Source organism: Elephas maximus, chromosome 16 (genome assembly GCF_024166365.1).
Source record: "Elephas maximus indicus isolate mEleMax1 chromosome 16, mEleMax1 primary haplotype, whole genome shotgun sequence".
Classification (NCBI taxonomy): Eukaryota; Metazoa; Chordata; class Mammalia; order Proboscidea; family Elephantidae; genus Elephas; species Elephas maximus.
In genome coordinates, this window is record NC_064834.1 from 51,883,798 (window position 1) to 51,910,306 (window position 26,509).

Here is a 26,509-nt window from a genome sequence, read left to right on the forward strand (position 1 = left end):
CTGAGGAAATACGAGTCATCAGGTACACTTACTTCTTCATGATCTGGATTTCGTGGCACCACCGTTCTCTGTTTTTAGTACTTAGCTCTAGGCGACAAGACTTAATTGCTATTTTGTGATCAAGCTCCTGCCAAAATAGAAAAACAACAGAAAAAAGTATAAACTAGGTTCTTGTGCCGATTTGCTTACTACAGAAGAAATGTCCAGCTGGAGGAAAAAAAAAAGTCTTTAGTCTTATACTTATTAAGCAAATTTATCCACAACTTTTTTAAGCCACCACTTTTGGTAAGTAAACCATGAGACTATTAAACCAAAGATTCAAAACTGACCTTTAAACACACCAAAGAGCACAAGGTACTGAGTACTGAGGCGGATCGTATGGCTGGTCTCCTCAGAACACTGTCTCATACATAAAACCAAAAATAAACCATTGTCATCAAGTCGATTGGGACTCACAGTGACCCTATAGGACAGGGTAGAACTGTCCCATAGGGTTTCCAAGGCTGTAAATCTTTAGGAAAATAGATTGCCACATCTTTCTCCCGTGGAGTGGCTGATGGGTTCAAACTGCCAACGTTTCAGTTAGCAGCCAAAAGCTTTACTGCTGCACCACCAGGGCTCCTAGGTCTCATATATACTGCTAGGAAATTATAAAGACCCCGTCTCCCTGACAAGCTCCTTTAGTCAAGAAAACTAACAAGGGTCCCAGTCTCCAGCACAACTAGAATGAAGAGGATAATTCAGGGGCTCCCTGGCCTCAACCTCAAGAAATAGTTTTAACATGACCAAGCCTAATGCAAAAAAATTCCAAAATTAGGTACTAATCTTAGTATTTTAAATGACAAGGAAAAAACTCAAACAATGATTTTACTGCAGCTTCCACATCTATAAAATGAACATACCAGCTCCTGCCTATGACTAGTAATTTAGCCAATTCTGACTAAAATTAAACTCACTCTGACACATTACAGGAGCTAGCTAGACCTCATCACATTCAGTGCTTACTTGCAATGCTAATGACGCAGACAACAGCCCAGTTGAGGCCAAACAGGCTGTACTAGGTTTCTGACATTGTCAGGAGGGTCCAAAATGACGTCTGAAAATGTATAGTCTAACACAAACCAGAGGTGTGATAAAGGCCATGAATGAGTAAAGAAGAGTGAGGAGGAAAAAAAAATTTTTTTAACAGAACTATTTTTTATAGGAGGGGAAGCAAGACAGCACTTGAAAACTGGGATTGTCACAATGCAGGGGGAGGGGGAAGAAGGCTAGTGATAAGACAGTCTATGTGTAGAGAAAAAGAGGCCTGCCAGTGCAGTGCAAAAGCAGTCGGCTGCTAACCAGAAGGTTAGCAGTTCAAACCTACTGGAGAAAAGACCTGGCAATCTGCTTCCATAAAGATTACAGCCTAGGAAACCCTTCAGCAGTTCTACCTACTCTGTCCTATAGGGTCACTACAAGCTGTACAACAATAACATGCATAGAGAGAGAAATAAGGAAATAGGACAGACTATAATCTAGCCTAACTAGAATCCTCACTCCCTTCCATCTTTCTTTTGTTATGAGTAGGTCGCTATTCTAACTATTGTTGTTGGGTGCCTTCAAGTTGGTTCTGACTCATAGAGACAACAGAAGGAAACACTGCCTGGTCCTGCGCCATCCTCACAAATGTCCCCTGTAAAATCTTTACTGCCTCGGAGACAATCTAGTACAGTCATGAACAATGTTAAACCCTAAATTCACATACGAATGAGGCAGGAAGCTATCTGTTTCAAAACGGTCCCACCCTTAAAAATCCTTCAACCACTCTATGAAGAGCTTCCCTACTCTACGTTTTCAGAGTGCTCTGTGGGACATTTATAGACACCTAGCAACAGCAAGAGAAAAAGTTGTGCTAAAATAAATTTGAAAAATACTAAATCCTTTACTATGGGACTTCTTGGAGCTCTTAATATACTCATGTAGGTTATAAATCTCCAATGAAGGAATAATATATGCCTTTACTCAAAGTATTTATATATTTAGCCATAGTACCCTTTTTCCACATTATTTCATAGGATTAGTTTTCCAAACACACTTTCAGAAGTGCTACCCTACTCCCTAAAAAGAGTTCTTCGGTTACTATGTCATGCTTCCATATCACTTTGCGAATACCTTCATTATACAGTTACCACACTGTACTTTAATTGTTTCTGTGTCTGTTCCTCTCACTAGACATGAAATCTCCTTGAGGGCAAGGAATATTGTTTTTGTTGATTTTGGCACCATCACCACCCACACAGGAATCAGCTAAACAAACCATCTCACACATCCTTTTTCTCTTCCTCATTGTGCTTTGATAGGTGTAGATGAAATACTGGGACATGGCTTCCACCAAAAAATGAGGATCTTGAAATCTATAAATGCAAACCTCAAGTAAGGTTTGGAAAAGGAATGGTGTTAGGGCCAAAATCAAAGAATTATCCCTACCACTTGAACAAATAGAAAGAGAGCAACAGAAGAAACCCTCAGGCACCAGAAGAAAACATTATAAAAATTAGAGCAGAACTAAATGAAACAGAAAAACAATTGAAAGGATTAACATGGCCAAAAGCTGGTTCTTTGAAAAAATCCACAAAATTGATAAACCAGTGGCCAAACTGACAAAGAAAAACAGGAGAGGAAGCAAATAACCTGAATAAGAAACGAGATGGGCAATATTACAACAGACTCCACTGAAATTAAAAGAATCATATCAGATTACTGTGAAAAATTGTACCCTAACAAATTTGAAAACCTAGAAGGAATGGATCAATTCCTAGAAACACACTTCCTACCTAAACTAACACAAACAGAGGTAAAACAACTAAATAGACCCATAACAAAAGAAGAGATTGAAAAGGTAATCAAAAAACTCCCAAGAAAAAAAAAAGCCCTGGCCCAGACAGCTTCACTGCAGAGTTCTGCCAAAGATTCAGAGAAGAGTTAACGCCACTACTACTAAAGGTATTTCAGCGCATAGAAAAGGTAGGAATACTCCCAAACTCATTCTATGAAGCCAGCATATCCCTTATACCAAAACCAGGTACAGATACCACAAAAAAAGAAAATTACAGACCTATATCCCTCATGAACTTAGATGCAAAAATCCTCAAAAAAATTCTAGCCAATAGAATTCAACAACATATCAAAAAAATAATTCACCATGACCAAGTGGGATTCATACCAGGTATGCAAGATGGTTCAACATTAGAAAAACAATTAATGTAATCCATCATATAAATAAAACAAAAGAATTACATGATTTTACCAATTGAGGAAGAAAAGGTATTTGACAAAGTTCAACACCCATTCATGATAAAAACTCTCAGCAAAAAAAAGGAATGACATTTGCAAATCTTATGACAGAGTACGTATTCCTTCTGTCCTCAAGTCCAAATGTCAAAGGTCCCAGTTTTGGGGAAGGGCCACTCTGGACAGCTGGAAAGTTCCTGAGAGACTTCTAAGATTCTAGAGAAACTTCAAGTCTCCTCCATTTAAAAAGTGATAAGTTCTTCCAGCTCCAGCCAAGGACCCAGAGAAACACAAAAACATGTTAGCATACAGCGTTCTTCTCTTATGGCCAGGCTGATGGGCAGGCTTAGGTAACAAGGTCACAGGCAACATTCTGTTGGAAGCACCTGGCTCCCCCTTTTTTCTCTTTGAGTGCCTTATGTCCCCTCTGATAGCGGGAATTATTAAATTAACTACTTGTCTAGCTATCAAAGTACTTGATGCCTTAGCCATTCATATCCATTCTCTTTTTTGCCAAAATTTCCTCCCATGCTGTAATCTTTACTGCTGTGATGCTGGAAGCTATGCCACCAGTATTTCAAATACTGGCAGGGTCACCCATGGTACAGAGGTTTCAGAAGAGCTTCCAGACTAAGACAAACTAGGAAAAAGGACCTGGCAGTCTCCTTCTGAAAAAATTGGCCAGTGAAAACCTTATGAAGAGCAGCGGAACACTCTCTGAGACAGTGCAGGAAGACGAGCTCCTCGGGATAGAAGGCACTCAAAATACAACCGGGGGACAGCGGCCTCCTAAAAGTAGACGGAAAAAAAAAACCCATTGCCACTGAGTCAATTCTCACTCATAGCGACCCTATAGGACAGAGTAGAACTGCCCCATAGAGTTTCCTAGGAGTGGCTGGTAGAATAGAACTGTTGGACCTTTTGCTTAGAGCCGGGCTCTTAAGCACTGCATCACCAAGGCTCCTCAAAGTAGAGTCAACCTTAATGATGTGGATGGAATAAAGCTTCTGGACCTTCATTTGCTGATGTGGTATGACTCAAAATGAGAAGAAACAGCTGCAAATATCCATTAATAGTCAAAGTAAAATAAAGTAAAAATCTAGGAAAATTAGAAGTCGTCAAAAATGAAATGGAATGCATAAAGATCAATATCCCAGGCATTATTGAGCTGAAATGGACTGGTATTGGCCACTTTGAATCAGACAATCATACAGTTACCCTGTCAAGAATGAAAAATTGAAGAGAAACGGTACTGCATTCATCGTCAAAAAGAACATTTCAAGATCTATACTGAAGTACAGCACTGTCAGTGATAGGATAATATCCATACACCTACAAGGACGACCAGATAATAAGACTATTGTTTAAATTTATGCAACAACCACTAATGCCAAAGATGAAGAAATCAAAGATTTTTACCAACTTCTGCTGTCTGAAATTGATCGAACGTGCAGTCAAGACGCATTGATAATTACTGGTAATTGGAAATGCAAAAGTTGGAAAAAAAAGAAGGATCAGTAGTTGGAAAATATGGCCTTGGTGACAGAAACGATGCCAGAGATAGCATGAAAGACCAATGACTTCTCCACTGCAAATACCTTTTTTCAACAACATAAACAGTGACTAAATACACAGACATCACCAGATGGAATGCACAGGAATCAAACTGACTACATCTGTGGACAGAGACAATGAAAAAGCTCAATATCATCAGTCAGAACAAGGCCAGGGGCCATCTGCAGAACAGACCATCAATTGCTCATATGCAAGTTCATGCTGAAGCTAAAGAAAATTAAAACAAGTCCAAGAGAGCCAAAATATGACCTTGAGTATCTACTACCTGAATTCAGAGGCCATCTCAAGAACAGAACTGACACATTGAACATTAATGACCAAAGACCATATGCGTCGTGGAATGACATCAAGGACATTATATATGAAGAAAGAAAAAAGTCCATTAAAAAGACAAGAAAGAAAGAAAAGATCAAAATGGATGTCAGAAGAGACTCTGAAACTTGCTCTTGAACATAAAGTAGCTAAAGCAAATGGAAGAAATGACGAAGAGAAGTGAACAGATTTCAAAGGGCAGCTTGAGAAGACAAAGTATTACAATAACACGTGCAAAGACCTGAAGATAGAAAACCAAAAGGGAAGAACACGCTCAGCACTTCTCAAGCTGAAAGAAGTAAAGACAAAGTTCAAGCCTGGAGTTGCAATACCGAAGGATTCTACAGGAAAAAAATATTAAACAATGCAGCATCAAAAGAAGATGGAAGGAAGCTCACTCATCTATGCCAAGAAATTTGGAAGACAGCTACCTGGCCAACTGACTGGAAGAGATCCATATTTGTGCCCATTCCAAAGAAAGGTGATCCAACAGAACACAGAAGTTATAGAACAATATCATTAATATTACATGCAAGTAAAATTTTGCTGACGATAATTAAAAAACGGTTGCAACAGTACATTGACAGGGAACTGCCAGGATTAAAGCTGCACTGAGAAGAGGACATGAAACAATATTACTGCTGATGTCAGATGGATTTTGGCTGAAAGCAGAGAATACCAGAAAGATGTTTACCTGTGTTTCATTGACTATGCAAAGGCATTCCATTGTGCAGATCATAACAAATTATGAATAACACTGCGAAGAATGGTAATTCTAGAACACTTAATTGTGCTCATGTGGAACCTGTATGTAGACCAAGAGGCAGTTATTCAAACAGAACAAGGCAATACTTCATAGTTTAAAAGTCAGGAAAAGTGTGCAACAGGGTTGCATCCTTTCACTATATTCAACCTGTATGCTGAGTAAATAATCCGAGAAGCTGGACTGTATGAAGAAGAATGGGGCATTAGAAGTGTAGACTCATCAGCAACCTCTGATATGCAGATGACACAACCTTGTTTGCTGGAAGTGAAAAAGACTTGAAGCATTTATTGATGAAGATCAAAAACTACAATCCTCAGTATGGACTGCACCTCAATATAAAGAAAACAAAAATCTTCACACATGGACCAATAAGCAACATGATGATAAACAGGGAAAACATTAACAATGTCAAGGATTTCATTTTACTTGGAATTATAATCAACGTCCATGGAAGCAGCAGTCAAGAAATCAAAAGACACATTGTATTGGGCAAATTGGCTGCAAAAGATCTCTTTAAAGTGTTTAAAAGCAAAATGCCACTTTTAGGACTAAGTTATGCCTGACCCAAGCCATGTATTTTCAATCACCTCATATGCATGCAAAAGCTGGACAATGAATACGGAAAATTGAAGAAGAACTGACGCCTATGAACAATGGTGCTGATGAAGAATACGGAGTATACCACGGATTGCCAGAGGAACCTAACAAGTCTGTCTTTGAAGAAATAAAGCCAGAGTGCTCCTTCGAAGCAAGGATAGCACGACTTTGTCTCAGGTACTTTGGACATGTTATCAGGAGGGTCCAGTCCCTGAAGAAGGACATTATGCTTGGTAAAGTACAGGATCAGCAAAAAAGAGGAGGCTTTCAATGAGGTGGATTGAGACAGTGGCTGAAACAATGGGTTCAAGAATAACAATTGTGAGGGTGGCACAGGACTGGGCAGTGTTTCATTCTGTTGTACACAGGGTCGCTATGAGTCAGAACGACTCAACAGCACCTAACAACAGAAACCTGCTTTGCAAAATTTCTTCAGTTCTACCAGTAACATTTGACATTTTAACTGCCCCACAAACATGACTATTCCCTCTTAGACAGGCTCCCATCTCTCTTCACTCCCACCTCACAATATGGGCTACCCACAGCCATGTTCATTAAACAGCAAATCAGGATTTCTTCATTTGATTTCACTTCTTCATTCACAGACCAACTGCTGGCATTTTAGTAATAGCTTAAGTGCCAATCTTGCCCATAAGTTTTCAACTCAAATTCATCTTTCACAAAATAATCTTCCTAGAACACCACTTTTATCTTAACATTTCCTTTTTTAAGCCCAAAGACTGATGATGAGGATGATAACAGCAAAAAGAACACATGTTGGCAGCTAACATCTGAAGGTTTACCATGGGCCAGGCATTGTAGTTTTACATACATTATCTTATTTAACTCTCAAGTGGATCCATGAAGTATATACATTATTACACCCATTTTATAGATGGCAAAACTAAGGCTATACTGCAGGGATTATTATTTCAGGTTCTGTACACCTATAAGGTCTGTAAATGTGTGTCAGGAGACTGTGAACCCCCTCAAATGGCTAGGCCTAAGGTTGTGTGGATGTGCATTTTTGGAAGAAAAGATTCATGGCTTTATTTGAATCTCAGAAGATGCATGACTTGAACATGATTATTAACTGCTGCCACAATGGTTAAACATTCTCAATTAAATCATAATAAAATTCCTGAGTCTGATGTTAGCTGCCCCCCACCTACAATCTTATCTCCTTCCCTGTGAAGCCACTGATCGTTTTCACCAGCTCGTCCTCACACTATTTCCTACCTGAAATGCATCCTCACCTCCAAAGCCAACCCATGCTTTCGAAGGCCTAACTCCAGACCCTCCATGACGCCTTCCTTGTCTACTCCGGTCCCTACAGATATCACACTCACAGGCCTCCAGTCACAAACACGAACACGCACATTCCAACAGACAGCCCCCCTGTAGCCCCATTTTCTCACCCATTCCTGCTCACACGTACACGTTCTGACATTCATCTGCCTCACACACCCTAACATTGTACACTCACAAAGAGACACATAAAGGCACTGTCACACTCACTAAACAGCTTGTCACACCTTGCCACTCATACCAAAAGTTCCCCCTAATAGTTCTATCTCACACGCTGGCCCAGGACCAGTATCACACGTTCCTACGGATATAACCTCAGATTCAGTCACCCAAGTTCACAAGTACAATATCACACACACACACATACCCACTGGCCCACAAACACTGCCTCCAATTCTCACTGACAATCTCTCACACACTGACAGTCCCTAATATTCCACAGACGCTTTGACAAACAGTCACCGCTCCCTCGCGCGTCCGGGCTCACCCGATGCTGATACAGGCAGACGTTCCCGAAGCCGCCGGTGCCCAGCCGTTCCCGCATCTCCCAGGGCCCGCCCGCGCCCGGCCGCAGGCCCGGGGGCCCCTCCATGGGGCGGGAGGGGAAGCTGCCTTATACACCGCCGCTGTTCCAAGGCCGGTTCCGGGACGCCGAGGCTCGCGCGCCTTTCTTCTCGCGAGATATGTGTCATTTCCGGTAACTGCCCGAGGAAAAGCCCCGCCCACGTTGTCCAGCGCTCTCTAAAACGCCGCGGGCGAAAGGGTTGGGAGGCGTGGAGGGTGTTCGTCGTCTGCTTTGGAAGTTTCATGGGTCTGTTACTGGCTGAGAGAGCCCACGTGTTTTTTTCCTAATATTGAAAAATATAAGATCTCTCCAGATCTTACATTCCGTTCAAATCACTTTCTAATCTGTCCTGTATTCGTTTTTTTTTTTTTTTTTTCAAATTTAAGATTGTCTGCATCTCTGTATACACTTCCTTCCCCACACCCCAGCCGTGTATACTCCAACCCTGTCACCCGCTGAACTGGCACTGGCAAAGGCCACTGATGATTTAAATGTTAGGGAATCTCAAGAACTAGGAAGACTTCTGCGCTAAGAGGGTCACTGGTTTGCTCCTTAAACGTCCCCATTCTGGAGTCCTAATATGTGGCATAAATAGTATACAAAACACAACTAACAATGCACAAATACCAGAAGAGAAACTAGATAACTGGGAGCTCCTAAAAATCAAACACACTTGTCAAAAGATGTCACCAAAGGGGGGGGGAACTACAGTTAGAGGGAAAAAAATGTGGCTACGACATATCCAATAAGGATCTAATCTCTAAAATCTGTAAGATGCTGCAACATGTGAACAACCAAAACACAGATAATCCAATTTAAAAATGGGCAAAGGATATGAACAGACACTTCACCAAAGACGACATTCAGGCAACTAACAGACACATGAGGAAATGCTGGTGATCATTAGCCAAGAGAAATGCAAATCAAAACTACAATGAGATACCATCTCACCCCAACAAGACTGGCAGTAATCCAAAAAACACAAAATAATAAATGCTGGAGAGGTTGTGTAGAGGTTGATACACTTATGCACTGCTGGAAATGTAAAATGGTACGATCACTTTGGAAAACAATTTGGTGCTTCCTTGAAATAGAAATACCGTACAATCCAGCAACCCCACACCTAGGAATATATCCTAGAGAAATAAGCACCCTCACACAAATAGACACATGCACACCATGTTCATTCCAGCATTATTCACAATAGCAAAATGATGGAAACAACCTAGGTGCCCATCATCAGATGAATGGATAAACAAATTATGGTACATACCCACAATGGAATACTACACAACGATAAAGAACAATGATGAATCCTCTAAACATCTCGCAACATGGACAAATCTGGAGGGCATTATGTTGAGTGAAATTAGTCAGTCACAAAAGGTCAAATATTGTATGAGACCACTATTATAAGAACTCAAGCTTTAAACGAAGTAGAAAGCATTCTTTGATGGTTACAAGGGTGGAGAGGGAGGAGAAGGGGAATTCACTTACTAGATAGTAGACCAGAATAAGTTCAGTGAAGGGAAAGTCAGCACAACTGGACCAAAGCAAAAGCTAAGAAATTTCCTGGACATATCGAAACACCTCGAGGGACAGACTAGCTGGGGCTGGAGCCTGGGGACCATAGTTCTGGGGGACATCTAGGTAAACTGGCATAACAAAGTTTATTAAGAAAATGTTCTGCATCCCACTTTGGTGAGTGGTGTCTGGGGTCTTAAAAGCTTGGAAACGATGATCTAAGATGCATCAATTGGTCCCATCCTACTGGGTACTTGGAGCAAAGGAGAATGAAGCCAGAGACGCGAGGAAAACATTAGCCCAAGAGACTAAAGGACCACATAAACCAGAGTCTTCACCAGCCTGAGACCACCAATGACTGCCCTAACCAGGAACACAAGAGAGTCCTGGATGGAGTGGGAGAAAAGTGTTGAGCAAAATTCAAATTCCCATAAAAAGACCAGATTTAATGGTCCGACAGAGACTGGAGGAAGCCCTAAAATTATGGCCCCCAGACATTGTTAACCCAGGACTGAAACCATTGCCAAAGCCCACCTTTCAAAGATTAGACAGGAATATAAAAGAAAAAATAATACAAGTGAAGAGTAATTCAATGAGATACACGAGACCAAATGGGCAGCTTCTGTCCAGAGGCAGGATGAGAAGGCAGAAAAGGACAGGAACTGGTTGAATGGACCCAGGGAACCTAGGGTAGAAAGGGGAAGTGTACTGTCACATTGTGGGGATTGCAAGTAATGTCACAAAACAATATGTGTATACGTTTTTGTACGAGAAATTAACTTGAGCTATAAGTTTCCACAATTAAAAAAAAAAAAAGTACTCATTCTTAGGGATACGGCATAGCTCATTTTTTTAAATCCCAGGCTGGTAGGCCCCAGACTCCACAATCAAGTTTGTGAGTCTCAGCTTCATCAGGTGTAAAATGGAAGTGGTGATACCCACCTCGTAGAGATTTTGTAAGGACTAAGTGAAATCCAGTGTCTGGGCCATAAACCTGTTGCCATTCAGCCTATTCCGACTCATGGCGACCCTATAGGACAGAGTAGAACTGCCCCCATAGTGTTTCAACTGCCACATATTTCTCCTCTGGGCCACACATGCCCAATATATAGGAGGAATTTTTTTGACAGTCTCCTGAGATCTCTCTCTTTGCTTCTTCTCCATGTACTTGTTGGATCACTCCAAGTACTCCTTAAATAGTAATACTTCTCAGGTAGTCATCCTCAGCTTAGAGCTTTAACTCTTATTTTCATCCATCCTTTTTATTTAATGTACTGCCTATATCCTGATGATACCCAAATCCCTATCACCAACCTAAATCTCCATGAGTTTAGAACTCTCCAGCAGCACCCAGGATGCATCCGTTACAAATCTTTGGCATCTAAAACTCAACATATCCAAAGCAGAAATCATCTTTTTTTCTTAAATCTGTCCCTTCTCTTCCCAATTAGACTGTAAACTATGGGACAACAGGGACCATGTTAGGACATAACTATACTCCCAGAGCCTAGAAAAGTGCCTAGCACATAGGAGTTAAATATTTGCTGAAGGACTGAATGAGCTTTTATGCATCAGTAAGATGACTGCTATAAAAGAAAAGTGGCAAAGGCCTTGGGTCCCTTCTCAAAACTAGGTTGCTCAGGGAGAAGCCACCCTGGGTGATTCTGGGATGAAACACTGGGCCTAAAACCCTGGCCCCTCCTATTACATGCACTACATCATTTCAAGGATCACAGGTAACATGAACACAAGACACTTCTCAACCATAGAAAAGCCTTTGGATTTTATTTGATAGTCTACATGTTTTTTAAAATGTTGATAAACACAAGCTGGTACTTGGAGCTGGATGACAGACATGCTTTTAACATAGGACTTTCATCCTAGAATGTGACTTCTTCCAAAAATTATTCAGTCCTAGACCTTTTGCTGTGGGCAGGTTCCACGGGAATACATGAAAGAGAGGCAGGGAAACAGTCCTCATAGGAAACTGCAGTTTCTTTAAAAACAGGTGGATGAACCTGTGAAGTTCGTAAAGTGTCTTTCCCTTTAGTTAGTCATCCAGAGTGAAGTCAAAGGGCTCAAAGTCTTTCCGGAAGCGGCGGGCTAGGGTCTCTTCCTCTTCTCTGCTGATCTGACACTGCCTCCAATCGGACTTGTCAGGAATATTAAGAATGGCTTCACTGGCCAGGACCTCCCTGCAGAAAGGACACAAAGAAGTCAAAATGGACAGTATCAGCCCCAAAATCCCTCCTCCCTCTGTTCTTCACCAGCCAGAGAGCTCTCCTCAGCATCACCCAAAGAAGGTATGCAAATTTCTCTGACTTTGCTCATACCATTCTCCTGCTCTGAGCGCCACTGCTGCCATCTGTCTACTAAAATCATACCCATTTTAAGTGACCAGCTCAGGTCCTACCTCTTTCCTAATAGCTTGTACCCCATTAACTTCTTTTCTTGAACAAACTTGGAACTATGGAATTGGTACTTAGAGAAGCAATATGGCACAGTAGAAAGAAGGCAGGCCCTGGAGTCAGACCGCAGATAAATTCCATTCCTAGCTTAGCCACATGCTGTCTATGACTTGAACAAATGACTTTCAGCTGTGAGTCTTGATTTCCTCATCCACGAAATGAGAACACCTACTACCACCTACCTTACAAGGCTTTGCGAAATGGGGAGCTAACACAGAGCACCACAATAGTTGTACTTACATCCTGCCTTAAACTCTAGTTTTGACATCCCAACTAGATCAGGAGTTTGCCAAGGGCCTGGTGCAGTCAGACACTCAAGTGTCATACCCACTCTGACTTGAAATTCCTCTGCCTCTCCTTCTAAGGATTCAGGTCTAGACAGGCACAGCAGCATAAATTCACTCTCAACAAAACAACTTATCTTGGCCCTCAGGACTAAAAAATAACCACACACAGACACACATATAAAATGTCACTACGTACAAACTTTCTTCTAATTGCCATTGCTTTTTTATCTTTATTTTTACTTATTTTTGATATATTAGAAATAACTGTTTGCATATCATATGGTCCATATTCCACTTTGAAGCTATGATAAATAGAAGGGTTGAATTCAAATCACACAAATCCTCTAAAAGTCAAAGGACCTGAACTCAAGTCCTAGCTCTCTAGGCAAACCTTTGAGCCTACTTCATCTATAAAATGAAGATGGCACTACCTTTCTTGTATAGCTGGAAAAAAAAAAGCCTTTTCAAGTATTTTGTTAACTACAAATTGCTGTAATAACTGTAAATAGTATTTTAGAAAACAATGCTGAAAATACAACTGACTATCATGAACACAAAACCATGCACAGAATCTCCCTTTTGTGGGCTCTATATTTTTGATCACATGCCTATGTCATCAGTGTCCACATCTGTATCTGTTGCTGCGGCAACAACAAAAAGATAATGTCATAACATTAACAATGCTTGTAACACACTTACTCTTATTTACCGATTATCTTTTAAAAAATGCAAACACCTACATTTACTGGACTTATTCAATGGTGACAATTTCTTGGAGGCTTTCCAAAGTAGTCCAGTAAGTGTTCAGGACACTCAAAGCCCAGTTCTAACTTGGGGGAAAAAACTACAACAAACTACAGACACCAGCATCAGACAATCTCTTCTATCCATGTTCTACTCCCTTCCGTACTTGTCTCTTCTTGCCAGCTCCTCCCTGTCTTCCATCTTTGCTTAACTTATACCACCCTGTATGGTTTTACAGTCATGTACTGCCTGATATTAGGACCAGAAATGAAGTCTCATCCAGGCCTTTAAGAGGTACAGAACAATGAGGTTAAGGGCTCATGTTTTGGGCTCCAACAAGCCTGGGTTTGAACTACAACTGTGAGACCATGGATAAGTTATTAAACCCCTCTAGAGCCACTACCCAGGTGTGGCTATTTAAGTTAATTAAAATTAAAAATTCAGTTCCTTAACTATATTAGATACATTTCAAGTGATCAACAGCCACATGTGGCTAGTGCAGGCAGTGCAGATATAGAGCATTTCCATCATTGTGGAAAGTTCTGTTGAGCTCTGCTCTAGAGCCTCACTCTCCATGTCAGTAAATTGGGATGGAAGTACCTACCTAAAATAGTTGTGAAGTAATTCAGTGCATGTAAAGTTCTTCGCATAAAGCGTAAGTTCAATTAATGGTAGCACTTTACTACCTCTAGCTGGAATCCCTCACCCTAATCTTTGCCCTCTAAATCTACCTCTCAGGTCCAGTTTCAACCTTCTCATGAAGCCTTCCACCAAATAGAAATGAACTCTTCCTTCTCTGAATGTCTGAAGTATATTATTCCCCAAAATTTTGTCATGATACTTTTCACATTATACATTATATTACTGTCATATATGTAAATAACTGACTTGCCCTATGACTGTACAGTCCTTGGGGCAAGGACTTTCTTTATTGCTTTGTATCAATTGTCCGTGGAACCTAATACTTTGTTCATAGTAGGTCTAGTAAAAATACATTTAGCAGAAGAAAAACATACAAACCTTCCAAACTGCAAAGGAAAATTCTTTTTAATTCTGTGGAAAAGCTTCTCTCCTGTGTCAAGTTCAACATAAAAATATGCTGCTCCTGGCTGTGCAATCTAAAGTAAACAGAGTTGTATGAAAACATACAATAATGCTTTAAAAATCTAAAATCCATGCACATCTCTTGTGAGCTTTAATTTGGCAAAGAATTCAGCCTAGAAGCACAGAAGAAATAAAAAAAAATAAAAACATGCAAGTAACTATAGATTCTAAAACACTTACTGGATCCAGATTTTAAAAAGCCAAACTGGCAGATATTACCAAGATCCTAGGAGTGACATTTATCCTCCTAAGTTTCCCTCTTATGAAATTTCTAATTTCTTGCTCATACCAGAAAACTCTAGGACTTAGCTGTAATGCCACCTGAATCTCCAGTCTAATCAAAACTCTGTGCTCTAGTTCCAAATTGTCACCTGCCTACCTAACATTTCTGGAATGCCTTGATAGTTTCTCAGATCGACATGTCAAAAACCGAATATTTACTTCTCCCTGAACATCACGGAAACCCTGGTGGCATAGTGGTTAAGTGCTACGGCTGCTAACCAAAGGGTTGGCAGTTCGAATCCGCCAGGCGCTCCTTGGAAACTCTATGGGGCAGTTCTACTCTGTCCTATAGGTTCGCTATGAGTTGGAATCGACTCGACAGCACTGGGTTTGTTTTTTTTTCCTTTTTGGAACATCACCTTCCCCTCCTGTCTCACCTGCTTGATGTCGGAGTGCTCTGGAATTTCTAATAGCTCTATCTGTTGCTCTTGAGCCTGGGAAATAAAGGCATCTTTAATGTCATCAGTGGCACAGCAGCTCAGTGGCACCGGAACAACCTGGGGGAGGGGGGCAAGACAGGAGAATTTCTTTGTGTAGGTCCCAGGGAAGATGTGCCTGCACAGTCCCTGAGAAGTAGCAAATCCATCACTGGGGCAGAGAAACACCCCTCAGCACAGATTCTCCTCATGCCAGGCAGGCCTGTGTCAGCCTGCCTGTAAGGACTTAAACTTACGAGCTAGCCTGCCACGTGTGGAAGCCAATCTCTGATACGGGAAAAGCCAGAGAGAGATCTCTTTCTCATCAAGCCTTTGCCAGCTCCTGTGTAATATATGTGGCAGAGTCAGGGGCCATTTGAAAACTTAACAAATGTACCACAAAGAAAACCACCACAACGACAAATTATTCATTACAGTCTGCAAACGTCTAAGAGGTGCTAGCCTGTGAGGCTCTGTGACTATTACTTACCTCTAAGCCTTTGCTCATGTTGGGCCACCACACAAAGTACACACACCCTTCCAAACTCCATCTGTCAAGGTCCAAGTCTTCACAGTCTTCCTCAACTACCACTCCTTTTCTACACGAAGCACTTACTGTCTGTGCTGTTCACTTGCACTGACCGTGCACTTCCCTGTGAAATCTCTGGAGTTATCACCTGACACTCCAACTTTTTAAGTGAATGTTATTCAAACACTAACATGAACATTTATATTAAATGTTTTAAATATTAAAGTTAAATATTTAAATATTAATTAAAATTCAGTACTAATATTATTTAAAATAAATAGCACTTAAATATTATCAGTATCAAAGTCCTCACAGAACCCCTCCAAGTTCCTGGGCAGGGACCACCTACCTGTAGCTGGAGGTGATGGCTCTTATAATTTCTCTCAAAGAGAACACACCGTTTCCCTCGACTCTTAAAGAACCGCCTCAGCGTAGCCTTATATTTCTCCACTTCCTCCACCACCTCTGTTGAAAGCTCCACCACTGACTGGTAGTGTCCAATGGGCAGGATGAGGACATGATCATCAGACAAGCCTCCTTTGGCCAGAGCAAGATAGCACTAAAGGGGAAGCACACAGAATCGAGACATCAATACTGTATGTGTGATTCTCCAGGAAGAAAAGCCTATGCAGAGAGCAAACCTGAAGAGTGGAAAAAAGTGCTCAGTAGAAATTCTCCAACTTTTAACAATCTGATTTTAGAGGTTACAACAATGTTCTCAGGTATCCGTCCAAGAGTGAGGTTGTTGTTGATAGGTGCTGTCGAGTCGGTTCCGACTCATAGCGACCCTATGCAGAACAGAACGAAACACTACCCGGTCCTGCATCATCCTCACAATGGTTGCTATGCTTGACCCAATTGTTGCATCCACTGTGTCAATCCATCTCATTGAGGGTCTTCCCCCTTTTCACTGACCCTCTACTTCACCAACATGATGTCCTTCTCCAGGGACTGATTCTTCCTGATACCATGTCCAAAGCAGGTGAGCTATAGTCTCACCATCCTTGCTTCTAAGGAGTATCCTGGTTGTACTTCTTCGAAGACGGATTTGTTCATTCTCTTGGCAGTCCATGGTATATTCAATATTCTTCGCCAACACCACGATTCAAAGGCATCAATTCTTCGGTCTTCCCTATTCATTATCCAGCTTTCACAGGCATATGAGGCAACTGAAAACACCATGGCTTGGATCAGGCACACCTTAGCGCTCAAAGTGACATCTTTGCTTCTCAACACTTTAAAGAGGTCTTTAGCAGCCAATCTGCCCAATGTAATGCGTCTTTTGATGTCCTGACTGCTGCTTCCATGGACATAGATCGTGGATTCAAGTAAAATGAAATTCTTGACAACTTCAGTCTCTTCTCCATTTATCATCATGTTGCTTATTGCTCCAGTTGTGAGGATTTTTATTTTATGTTGAGGTGCAATCCATACTGAAGGCTGTAGTCTTCGACCTTCATCCGTAAGTGATTCAAATCCTCTTCACTTTCAGCAACCAAGGCTGTGTTATCTGCATAACGCAGGTTGTTAACGAGTCTTCCTCCAATCCTGATGCCTTGTTCTTCTTCGTATAGTCCAGATTCTCAGATTATTTGCTCAGCATACAGATTGAATAGTATGGTGAAAGGCTACAACCATGACACACACCTTTCCTGATTTTAAACCATGCAGTATCCCCTTGTTCTGTTTGAACGACTGCCTCTTGATCCATGTACAGATTCCTCATAAGCACAATTAAATGTTCTGGAATTCCCACTCTCTGCAATGTTATTCATAATTTGTTATGATCCACACAGTCGAATGCCTTAGCATAGTCAATAAAACACAGGTAAACATCTTTCTGGTATTCTCTGCTTTCAGCCAAGATCTATCTGACATCAGCAATGATATCCCTGGTCACATGTCCTCTTCTAAATCCGGACTGAATTTCTGGCAATTCCCTGTTGATATACTGCTGTAGCCACTTCTGAATGATCTCCAGCAAAATTTTGTTTACATGTGATATTAACGATATATTGTTCGATAATTTCTACTTTCAGTTGGATCACCTTTCTTGGGAATAGGCATAAATATGGATCTCTTCCAGTCAGCTGACCAGATAGCTGTCTTTCAGATTTCTTGGCATAGACAAGTGAGCACTTCCAGCACTGCATCCATTTGCTGAAACATCTCAATTGGTATTCCATCAATTCCTGGAGCCTTGTATTTCGCCAATGCCTTCAGTGCAGCTTAGAATTCTTCCCTCAGTACCATCGGTTCCTGATCATATGTTACTTCCTGAAATGGTTGAACATTGATCAATTCTTTTTGTTATCGTATTCCCTCCATCTTCTTTTGATGCTTTCTGTGTCATTTAATATTTTCCCCATAGGATCCTTCACTATTGTAACTCAAGGCTTGAATTTTTTCTTCAGTTCTTTCAGCTTGAGAAATGCTGAGCATGTTCTTCCCTTTTGGTTTTCTATCTCCAGGTCTCTGCACATGTCATGGTAATACTTTGTCTTCTTGAGCCGCCCCTTGAAATCTTCTGCTCAATTCTTTTACTTCATCATTTTTTCCTTTTGCTTTAGCTACTTGACATTCAAAAGCAAGTTTCAGAGTCTGTGCTGACATCGATTTACATCTTTTTTTTCTCTCCTGCCTTTTTAATGACCTCTTGCTTTCTTCATGTATGATGTCCTTGATGTCACAATTTGTCTGGTCTTTGGTCATTAGTGTTCAACGTGTCAAATCTATTCTTAAGATGGTCTCTAAATTCAGGTGGGATATACTCAAGGTCATACTTTGGCTCTCGTGGACTTGCTCTAATTTTCTTCAATTTCAACTTGAACTTGCATATGAGTAATTGATGCTCTGATCTGTAGTAGGAAGCTGTCCCGACTGATGATATTGAGCTTTTCCATCGTCTTTTCCACAGATGTAGTCTATTTGATTCCAGTATATTCCATCTGATAAGGTCCACGTGTATAGTCGCTGTTTATGTTGCTGAAAAGAGATATTTGCAATGAAGAAGTTGTTGGTCTTGCAAAATTCTATCATGCAATCTCTGGAATCATTTCTATCACCAAGGCCATATTTTCCAACTACTGATCATTCTTTGTTTCCAACTTTAGCATTCCAATCACCAGTAATTATCAGTGCATCCTGACTTCATGTTTGATCAATTTCAGACTGCAGAAGTTGGTAAAAATCTTCAATTTCTTCATCTTTGGCCTAAGTGGTTGGTGTGTAAATTTCAATAATAGTCGTATTAAGTGGTCTTCCTTGTAGGTGAATGGTTATAAGAGTAAGGTTAGATGCAACAAATTGGAATCAAATTGGGATTTAGTATCAAATGAATTGGGAGAGGAATATAAACAGACTTTTAGCTTCAAACACACCAGGGCTGAAAGAGGCTGGAACAACAAACAGCTCGTTTTTGCTCCCAGGCTCTTAACTTGAAAACAATTTTTCAGTTATTATCACCCTCAGTCACAGAAAGATATCACTTCTGATTTAAAAATGATCACATTCTGCCTCCCTATTAACAGCACCAATCTCTACCCCTCTTGCCAAATATACCCCCTGAGCTCACAAGAAAGGCTAAGATGACCTGATTCGCACCCTATAGCTTTAAGCTGCTGACTGATCTCTACAAAAGGAAAGCAAACATATAACCTAATGGGGTAGAAGGATGAAGGAGAAACCTCAAACCCAGATACACGCAAAGAGGTAGAGAACGAAGGTTCCCAATGATGGATGTCAGCCTTTAATAACAAATAAAAATACTTCTGTCAAAACCAGAATATGCAGTACTGCTCTGCCACTCAGACACTCTCTGAAGGGAGGACACCATGATGTGCACTCTAAGGCTACTGAAATCTTCTAGTCGAGACTAAATAGGCCCCCATTATAGTACTTCAGGAGCCCTGGTGGCACAGTGATTAAGAGCAATGGCTACTAACCAAAAGGTTGGCAGCTCAAATCCACCAGCTGCCTCTTGGAAACCCTATGGGGCAGTTTTACTTTGCCCTCTAGGATCGCTATGAGTCAGAATCTACTGGATAGCAACGGGTTTGTTTTGTTTTTTTGTTTTGTTTTGTTTACAGTACTTCCAGTTCTTGTGAATAGTTTCACACTTGCCCAATCTTCTCCCTCTCTTTCAAACAGTCACCTTCTGTTTTATGCTTGGATTATCTCTGCTCTACATTGCCGATGGGTCGATTCCGATTCATTAGCTCTAACAATATATAACTAGAACCTAAATGAATGTTTCTCTCATAAGCAAAATACATGGATTTTGCAACAGTTATTTTGGACCCTTAGCAGCCAGCCTTCCTCCCATTTTGTCCATTTGTGGCCATGGGCCATCAGCATCACTCCATATACATCCCTTGAGGATGACATGGCAAAGACAGGGAGAGCCAGGAAAAAAGTAATAAAATGAGATCAAGAGGAATGGGTGCAGAGAGGGAATCCTAAATCTTTTGCTAGACACTGAAAGGCACCACAGGTTCCCGAGAGGTTTCTCAACAAAGGATAGTTCAGGTAAATGTAGAACTGATTACTAGGCAGGCTCTGAACTAAAATCCTCGGGTGGCCTCCTACTTAACGGTGCTGGGCTGGGCCGCAAATAAAACCTGAGGTGCCTTTTGTCCCTCTAGCTTCAGGCCTAGATGAGAAGCAAACAGGGTGGTTTTCTCGATCTTCCCTTATACCCAAACCCTAAGCTAAATACCCTGGGTTAGAGAAAAGAGAATGGAAACCAAAGGTCATTCTTCCCTGATGCCTAGAGTACAACTAAGCTAAGTCACTCACTCTAAATCTCTTCTCCCTTACATGGAATCTGGACCTGCTGGGGCTTCCCAACAGGAAGGTGGGCCAAAGTCTGCGGTACTATACAAGTTGTGTGGGAGAAAAGAACGGCACAAACTAACTCAAAGAAGAAAAATGGGTCTAGGAGAGATGATCTAGAAAGGAAATTTCCATAAAAGCAAGAACTTTCACATTTGCTCTTCTTCCCACTGAAGAGTTCATACAAAGGCTCCATGGCCCAATTGTGTCATGGGCCTTGACCCCATTAGTGCTCCCCTAGAGATAGAAGCGTTTCAGTAAGCAGAAACATAAAAAATAAAAAAATGTAAAAGACTGACCCTTCAGTATGAAACAACAAAGGAAGGAGAGGCATATGACTTAAAGTGTTAGACGAAATTGAAACTCTAGTCAGTCTATACCGGAAAACCAAACCAAATCCATTGCTGTCAAGTCAATTTCGATTCATAGCGACCCTATGGACAGAGTAGAACTGCCCCTTAGAGTTTCCAAGGAGCGCCTGGAGGATTCAAACTGCCAACCCTTTGGTTAGCAGCTGCAGCTCTTAACCACTACGCCACCAGGGTTTCCAGTCAGTCTATAGGAGGTCACAATAAAGGGCCCTCAGACTGTTAGAATAAATTGAGAAAAAGATCATCCTTGGAAACCAAAATTAGGAAAAAAATCAATGAAAAGTGGATGAAAGGATCCGTCTGCTAAGAAATGGTGTGTAAGTACCTCCCTCACAAGCCTTGAAAAACATCCAGTTCTAGACACAGGTGATTAGGGCACAACTTTAAGCCTGAAAATTAAGCTTTCTTCATTCTAAGTGAATAAATGAGGATGATGGTTTATATACAGCCCAGACATGTGAGCATTAAAGAATAGTATTATTTAATGTTTAATTGAGCCCTACCCAAGGAAACGTATCTTAAGAAGTCTGCAATAGGCTGGCTTTACTATGAGACACACACAGTGCATCAGGGTTTTCCACAGACTGAATAAAATTCTCCTCAAAGTCATCCGGTTCCTTTAATCTGATTCAGTGCCTACCAAGCAACATTATAGTTATTATCTTGGTACCCACACGAAAAATCAGATATGGATATTCCTGACACTAGAAAGCTACATCCTCTACTACTAGGCAAAACTGAAAATTTACTACTTTAATCTCTCATATGATTGGTTAGTATGAACCAGTCCCCAAGTAGATAATTCTAAATAAAAATCGATAAGCTCAAGTTTCTGAATCTGGAGCTAAAAAAGGATATCACCGTTTTAAACCCAAACTGGATATTTAAGCAAAAGAGGACTTCCCTTTTAGGACAAAGAAAATTCTTCTTTTAAACAGTGAGTAATTCACAAAAGCAATTCATCACTCCCAAGCAGTATGAACTAAAAATGCAGAAAGTTCAAGTATATAAAAGCCCTTCAGCCAAAGATTAGACAGGCCCATAATATGATACTAAATGGGCATACCAGTACAGGGGCTAAGACAAGAAGGCAGGATGGGACAGGAAAGCTGGTAACAGGAAACCCAAGGTTGAGAAGGGGAGAGTGTTGACATGTCATGGGGTTGGCAACCAATGTCACAAAACAGTATGTGTATTAATTGTTTAATGAGAAACTAATCTGCTCTGTAAACCTTCATCTAATGTACAATCGATCAATCAAAGAAGTATATAAAAGCATCATCCTACGAGATCCATACTTATTTGTAAAAGAGGGAGGAGAGGAGGAAGAGATCTTGTGAGACCAGCTCTACAAAACCACAGGAGAATAGCTATAATCAAAAAGATAGACAGTAACAAGTGTTATCGATGATGTAGAAAAACTAGAGCCCTCCTACACTACTGGTGAAGCCCCTTGGGAAAAGAGTTTGGCATATTTTTAAGAAATTAAACATAAATCTACCATACAACCCAGCAATCTAGGTACACGCACAAGAGAAATAAAAACACGTCCACAAAAAATTTGGATGTAGAAGTTCATAGCAGCATTATTTGTAATGGCCAAAAAAATAGAGACAACCTAAATGTTCATCAACTGGTGAAGAGATAAACAAAATATGGTGTATCCACACAATGGAATACTATTCGGCAATAAAAAGGAATAATGATACATGCTACAACATGGATGAATCTCAACAATATTATGCTAAGTTAAAGAAGCCAGACACAAAAGACCACATATTGTATGATTTTATTTATATATAAGGAAACCCTGGTGGCATAGTGGTTAAGAGCTACGGCTGCTAACCAAAAGGATGGCAGTTCAAATCTACCAGGCACTCCCTAAAAACCCTATGAGGCAGTTCTATCCTGTCCTACAGGGTCGCCATGCGTCAAAATCGATTCGACAGCAATGGGTTTTATTTATCTAATATCCAGAAAAGGCAAACTATGGAGACAGAAAGTATATTAGTGGTTGCTGGGAACTGGGGATAGGGATTAAATGTAAATGGGCATGAAGGATTTTATTGGAGTGATGGAAATACTCTAAAACTATTATGGCGATGGTTACAAAATTTGGTATATTTACTAAAAACCATTGAACTGTATACTTAAAATAGGTAACTTTTATTATAAGTACATTATGCCTCTGGATGCTGGGCAAATAATCAGAGAAGCTGGACTATATGAAGAAGAACACAACATCAGGATTGGAGGGAGACTCATTAACAACCTGCAATATACAGAAGACACAACCTTACTTGCTGAAATCAAATAGGACTTGAAGCGCTTACCTGATGATGATCAAAGGCTACTGCCTTCAGTATGGATTACATCGCATCATAAAGAAAACAAAAATCCTCACAATTGATCCAATAAGCAACACCATGATAAACAGAGAAAAGACTGACATTGTCAAGGATTTCATTTTACTTGGATCCATAATCTATGCCCATGGAAGCAGCAGTCAAGAAATCAAAAGATGCACTGCATTGGGTAGATCGGCTGCAAAAGAACTCTATAAAGTGTTACAAAGCAAAGATGTCACTTTGAGGACTAAGGTGCACCTGGCCTGAACTATGGTATTTTCAATCACCTCATATGCACGCGAAAACTGGACAATGAATTAGAAGACCAAAGAAGAACTGATGCCTTTGAATTAACATGTTGGTGAAGAATAATGAATATACCATAGACTGCCAAAAGAACAAACAAATCTGTCTTGGAAGAAGTACAGCTAGAAAATTCTTTGGAAGGGAGGATGGCAAGACTTTGTCTTACGTATTAATTTTGGACATGTTATGAGAGACCAGTTCCTGGAGAAGGGCTTCATGCTTGGTAAAGTAGAAGGTCTGCGAAAAAGAAGGAGACCCTCAATGAGATGGATCAATACAGTGGCTGCAACAATGGGCTCAAATATAGCAACAACTGTGAAGATGGTGCAGGACCAGGCAGCGTTTTCTTCTGTTTTACACAGGGTTGCTATGAGTCAGAACCAACTCAAAGGCACCTAACAACAACAACATTATCCTTCAACAAAATAAATAAAACTAGAGAAAAAAAAAAAAAAAAAACACCCCACAGCTGTCTCCTTCTATGTAAAAGGTCCATGAAAGTAACTCACATGTGTGCCAACATTGACCACCAAATGCTTTTCTACTTCAGGGCTGGCTAGACAAAACCAGCAGGGTCCTGGAGGCTGAGCTGTATGTGAAGGAAGACAAATGTTACTAAGGTCCACACACTATAGCACAAAACTACCCTAGAGAACTCAACCTTGTCTGGTCTTTACAGCTTGCAAAGACTGGTATACTGTGCTGCCACAATTGCTGGGCCTGTTGTGTTCCTCAGTATGACACCTCCATCAATACCACCATTATCAATGAAACTAAGTATCTATTAGAAAAGTTCTGAATTTATAACCAATCCACAGGTAGGCCTTTCCCAAGTGGATAACTACCTATTGACTAAAATAGCATGAAACTGGAAGTATGCTGCAGTAAAAGAATACTGAACTGGCTGTCAAGAGCTCCAATTCTAGTCCCAGCTATGCCATTAACTAGCTACATGACCCTGAGTAATAAATTTACCCTCCCACAGTCATTTTCTTCATCTTTGAAAGAAGAAGGTAGGGAGAAATGCTCTAATAACTCATTGTACAATTTTCTTCTGCCAGAACAGGCTCCCTCAGCAATGCCACATCCCAAACAAGACCCAAAATAACAGTTATTGCTCACATAAGAGATCTCTGGAAACAAGGTACTCACGAGGTTTGCGAGGCTGCTTTGGGTGAGGAGAGGACTTGCTCTCTCTGCCTGTGGATGAACGCTTCCTTCCCTGCTTTTCATTTAAGTCAAAGAAGAATTGACAAGCTGATTCTTCCTGGAATGGCCAAAAGGTAGAAGAATAAATATTATTCAACTAACCTTTAGACAAGCAGTCATTCATATACAAGGGAACATTCCTGCCACATCATGACTATCTTTCCTCCCAGTCCTTTCTGCCTATTTTAAGGAAGAAAAATATCTTTCCAATTCTGATGCCTGGACTGTCAACCATACTTTTCCAAGATACTGCCAAATTTCTCTCTTTGGAAAAGTACAGTTAAAATACAAGTTATAGAGTAATTCTTGCCAAAAATAAGACAACACGAATCCACCCAAATTCCCGTTCCTTTCTCCCTCAACAGGACCACAGTGAGTCCTACAAATTCACAGGTCAAAGAAGTCTAATTTAGCTTTAATAAAAAAAGATGACAAGGCTGCTCATGAAGTAAGAAAAATGCCAGAAAGCAGAGCATACATGCTAGCAAGGAAACCTGACATCCCTTGCTTTAGTAGAGGAATAATTAATTTCAGGAAAGTCTTCTATTAAGAATATTTCTTCAGAATGCATCTTATTTAACTATTAGCATTCATCATAAAATCACAAATTACACTGCCAAGTATTCAGATCTTGTCTGAACAGCTAAGAACAGCTAATCAAGTTTACACAAAGAAAGACTTAACATATGAAATTCTTAATCCCAACGTATGAATCAAGTTTAGACAAGGAAAGATTTAACATAAGAAACTGTTAACCCTAAACTACAATTAAAAAAAACTCTGAGCTTACTCGAAATCTACTGAAGCTTTCTTAACACCACCATGATTTCCCCGGGGGAAAAAGAAAGTTTTATACTGTAAGTATTAAACTTGTCTAATGTACTAAACCATAAGGAAAGGAAGTCTCCATCAGGAAAAGTACACGTGTAACAAACGGGCAGTTCTGCCCGGAAAACACCAGCTCTCCACCAGAGCAGACCTCAGGGGCAGGAGTTTGCTTTCCCATGGCTGCGTCCTTCCCAGATCTTCTATACGGGTTTTCCGTGACATCTGGAGGCTGCTTTACCAGTTCTGCTGCATCCATCAGTTTCATGGGAATAATACTGAATGCGTAAAGATACTTTGGAGGAAAAAAAGAATAATCTTAAGGGAAATGCTGTTAATCTAAATATAATCATCCTATTTTTGGGGGGGCAGGGGGGAAGATTCCATAGAAAGCTTTAGAAGCTGAGTAAATTTAAAGCAGCAAGCTGCTCATCTGTGGTTCAGAAAACACACAGTAAGTCAAATGCCAATTCAGTGACCTCTACAGGGGCTGACAAGGGCTGACAACGGAACGAGCAACAGATCAAATCCCCAGCCCTCACACAAGTCAGGGGTCCTCACTCAGAGGAGGGCATCATGACAACCAGTATTAGAAGCCCCAGGGCAAGTTGCTTCTGTCTCTGAGTCCTTTATCTTTGGGTACTTTTTGTCAAGACAATCAGAGCTCTGCCATTCCTCTTTCCTAATGGAAACTACAAAACTGGACAACTTAGGGCTTCCCTCTCTGATACTATACAAATTTTACTATACATGCTGGTAAGTTTTCTTAGGGACCAGTAGCAAAAAAGTAAATATTCATATAAATATCTAGAACTTAGGCTAGTGAAACACAACTGGAAAAGCTTAGATGAGATATGCATAGATGCT

General features: G+C 40.6%; 2 protein-coding genes and 1 non-coding gene across 9 annotated transcripts in view; all 3 read right to left on the reverse strand.

Moving 5' to 3' along the window:
• Positions 1-8,489, reverse strand: part of CHUK (component of inhibitor of nuclear factor kappa B kinase complex) — a 43,875-nt gene extending 35,386 nt beyond the window's left edge. For all 3 annotated transcript variants that reach the window (XM_049855360.1, XM_049855359.1, XM_049855361.1), the window contains exons 1-2: positions 8,319-8,489; positions 33-127 (exon numbers count right to left, since the gene is read on the reverse strand). In XM_049855360.1, coding sequence (XP_049711317.1) covers positions 33-127; positions 8,319-8,423 — 200 coding nt within the window. In that variant the 5' untranslated portion in view covers positions 8,424-8,489. The remainder of the gene's footprint in view (positions 1-32; positions 128-8,318) is intronic.
• A 3,197-nt stretch (positions 8,490-11,686) lies between these two features.
• Positions 11,687-26,509, reverse strand: part of CWF19L1 (CWF19 like cell cycle control factor 1) — a 36,004-nt gene continuing 21,181 nt past the window's right edge. For all 5 annotated transcript variants that reach the window (XM_049855227.1, XM_049855223.1, XM_049855224.1 and 2 more), the window contains 7 exons: positions 25,797-25,937; positions 24,761-24,875; positions 24,118-24,197; positions 16,100-16,309; positions 15,183-15,302; positions 14,440-14,537; positions 11,687-12,115 (listed from right to left, as the gene is read on the reverse strand). In XM_049855227.1, coding sequence (XP_049711184.1) covers positions 11,971-12,115; positions 14,440-14,537; positions 15,183-15,302; positions 16,100-16,309; positions 24,118-24,197; positions 24,761-24,875; positions 25,797-25,937 — 909 coding nt within the window. In that variant the 3' untranslated portion in view covers positions 11,687-11,970. The remainder of the gene's footprint in view (positions 12,116-14,439; positions 14,538-15,182; positions 15,303-16,099; positions 16,310-24,117; positions 24,198-24,760; positions 24,876-25,796; positions 25,938-26,509) is intronic.
• Positions 15,492-15,640, reverse strand: LOC126060076 (small nucleolar RNA SNORA12). The gene has a single exon (XR_007513539.1). It is a non-coding gene; the product is annotated as a small nucleolar RNA SNORA12 (small nucleolar RNA).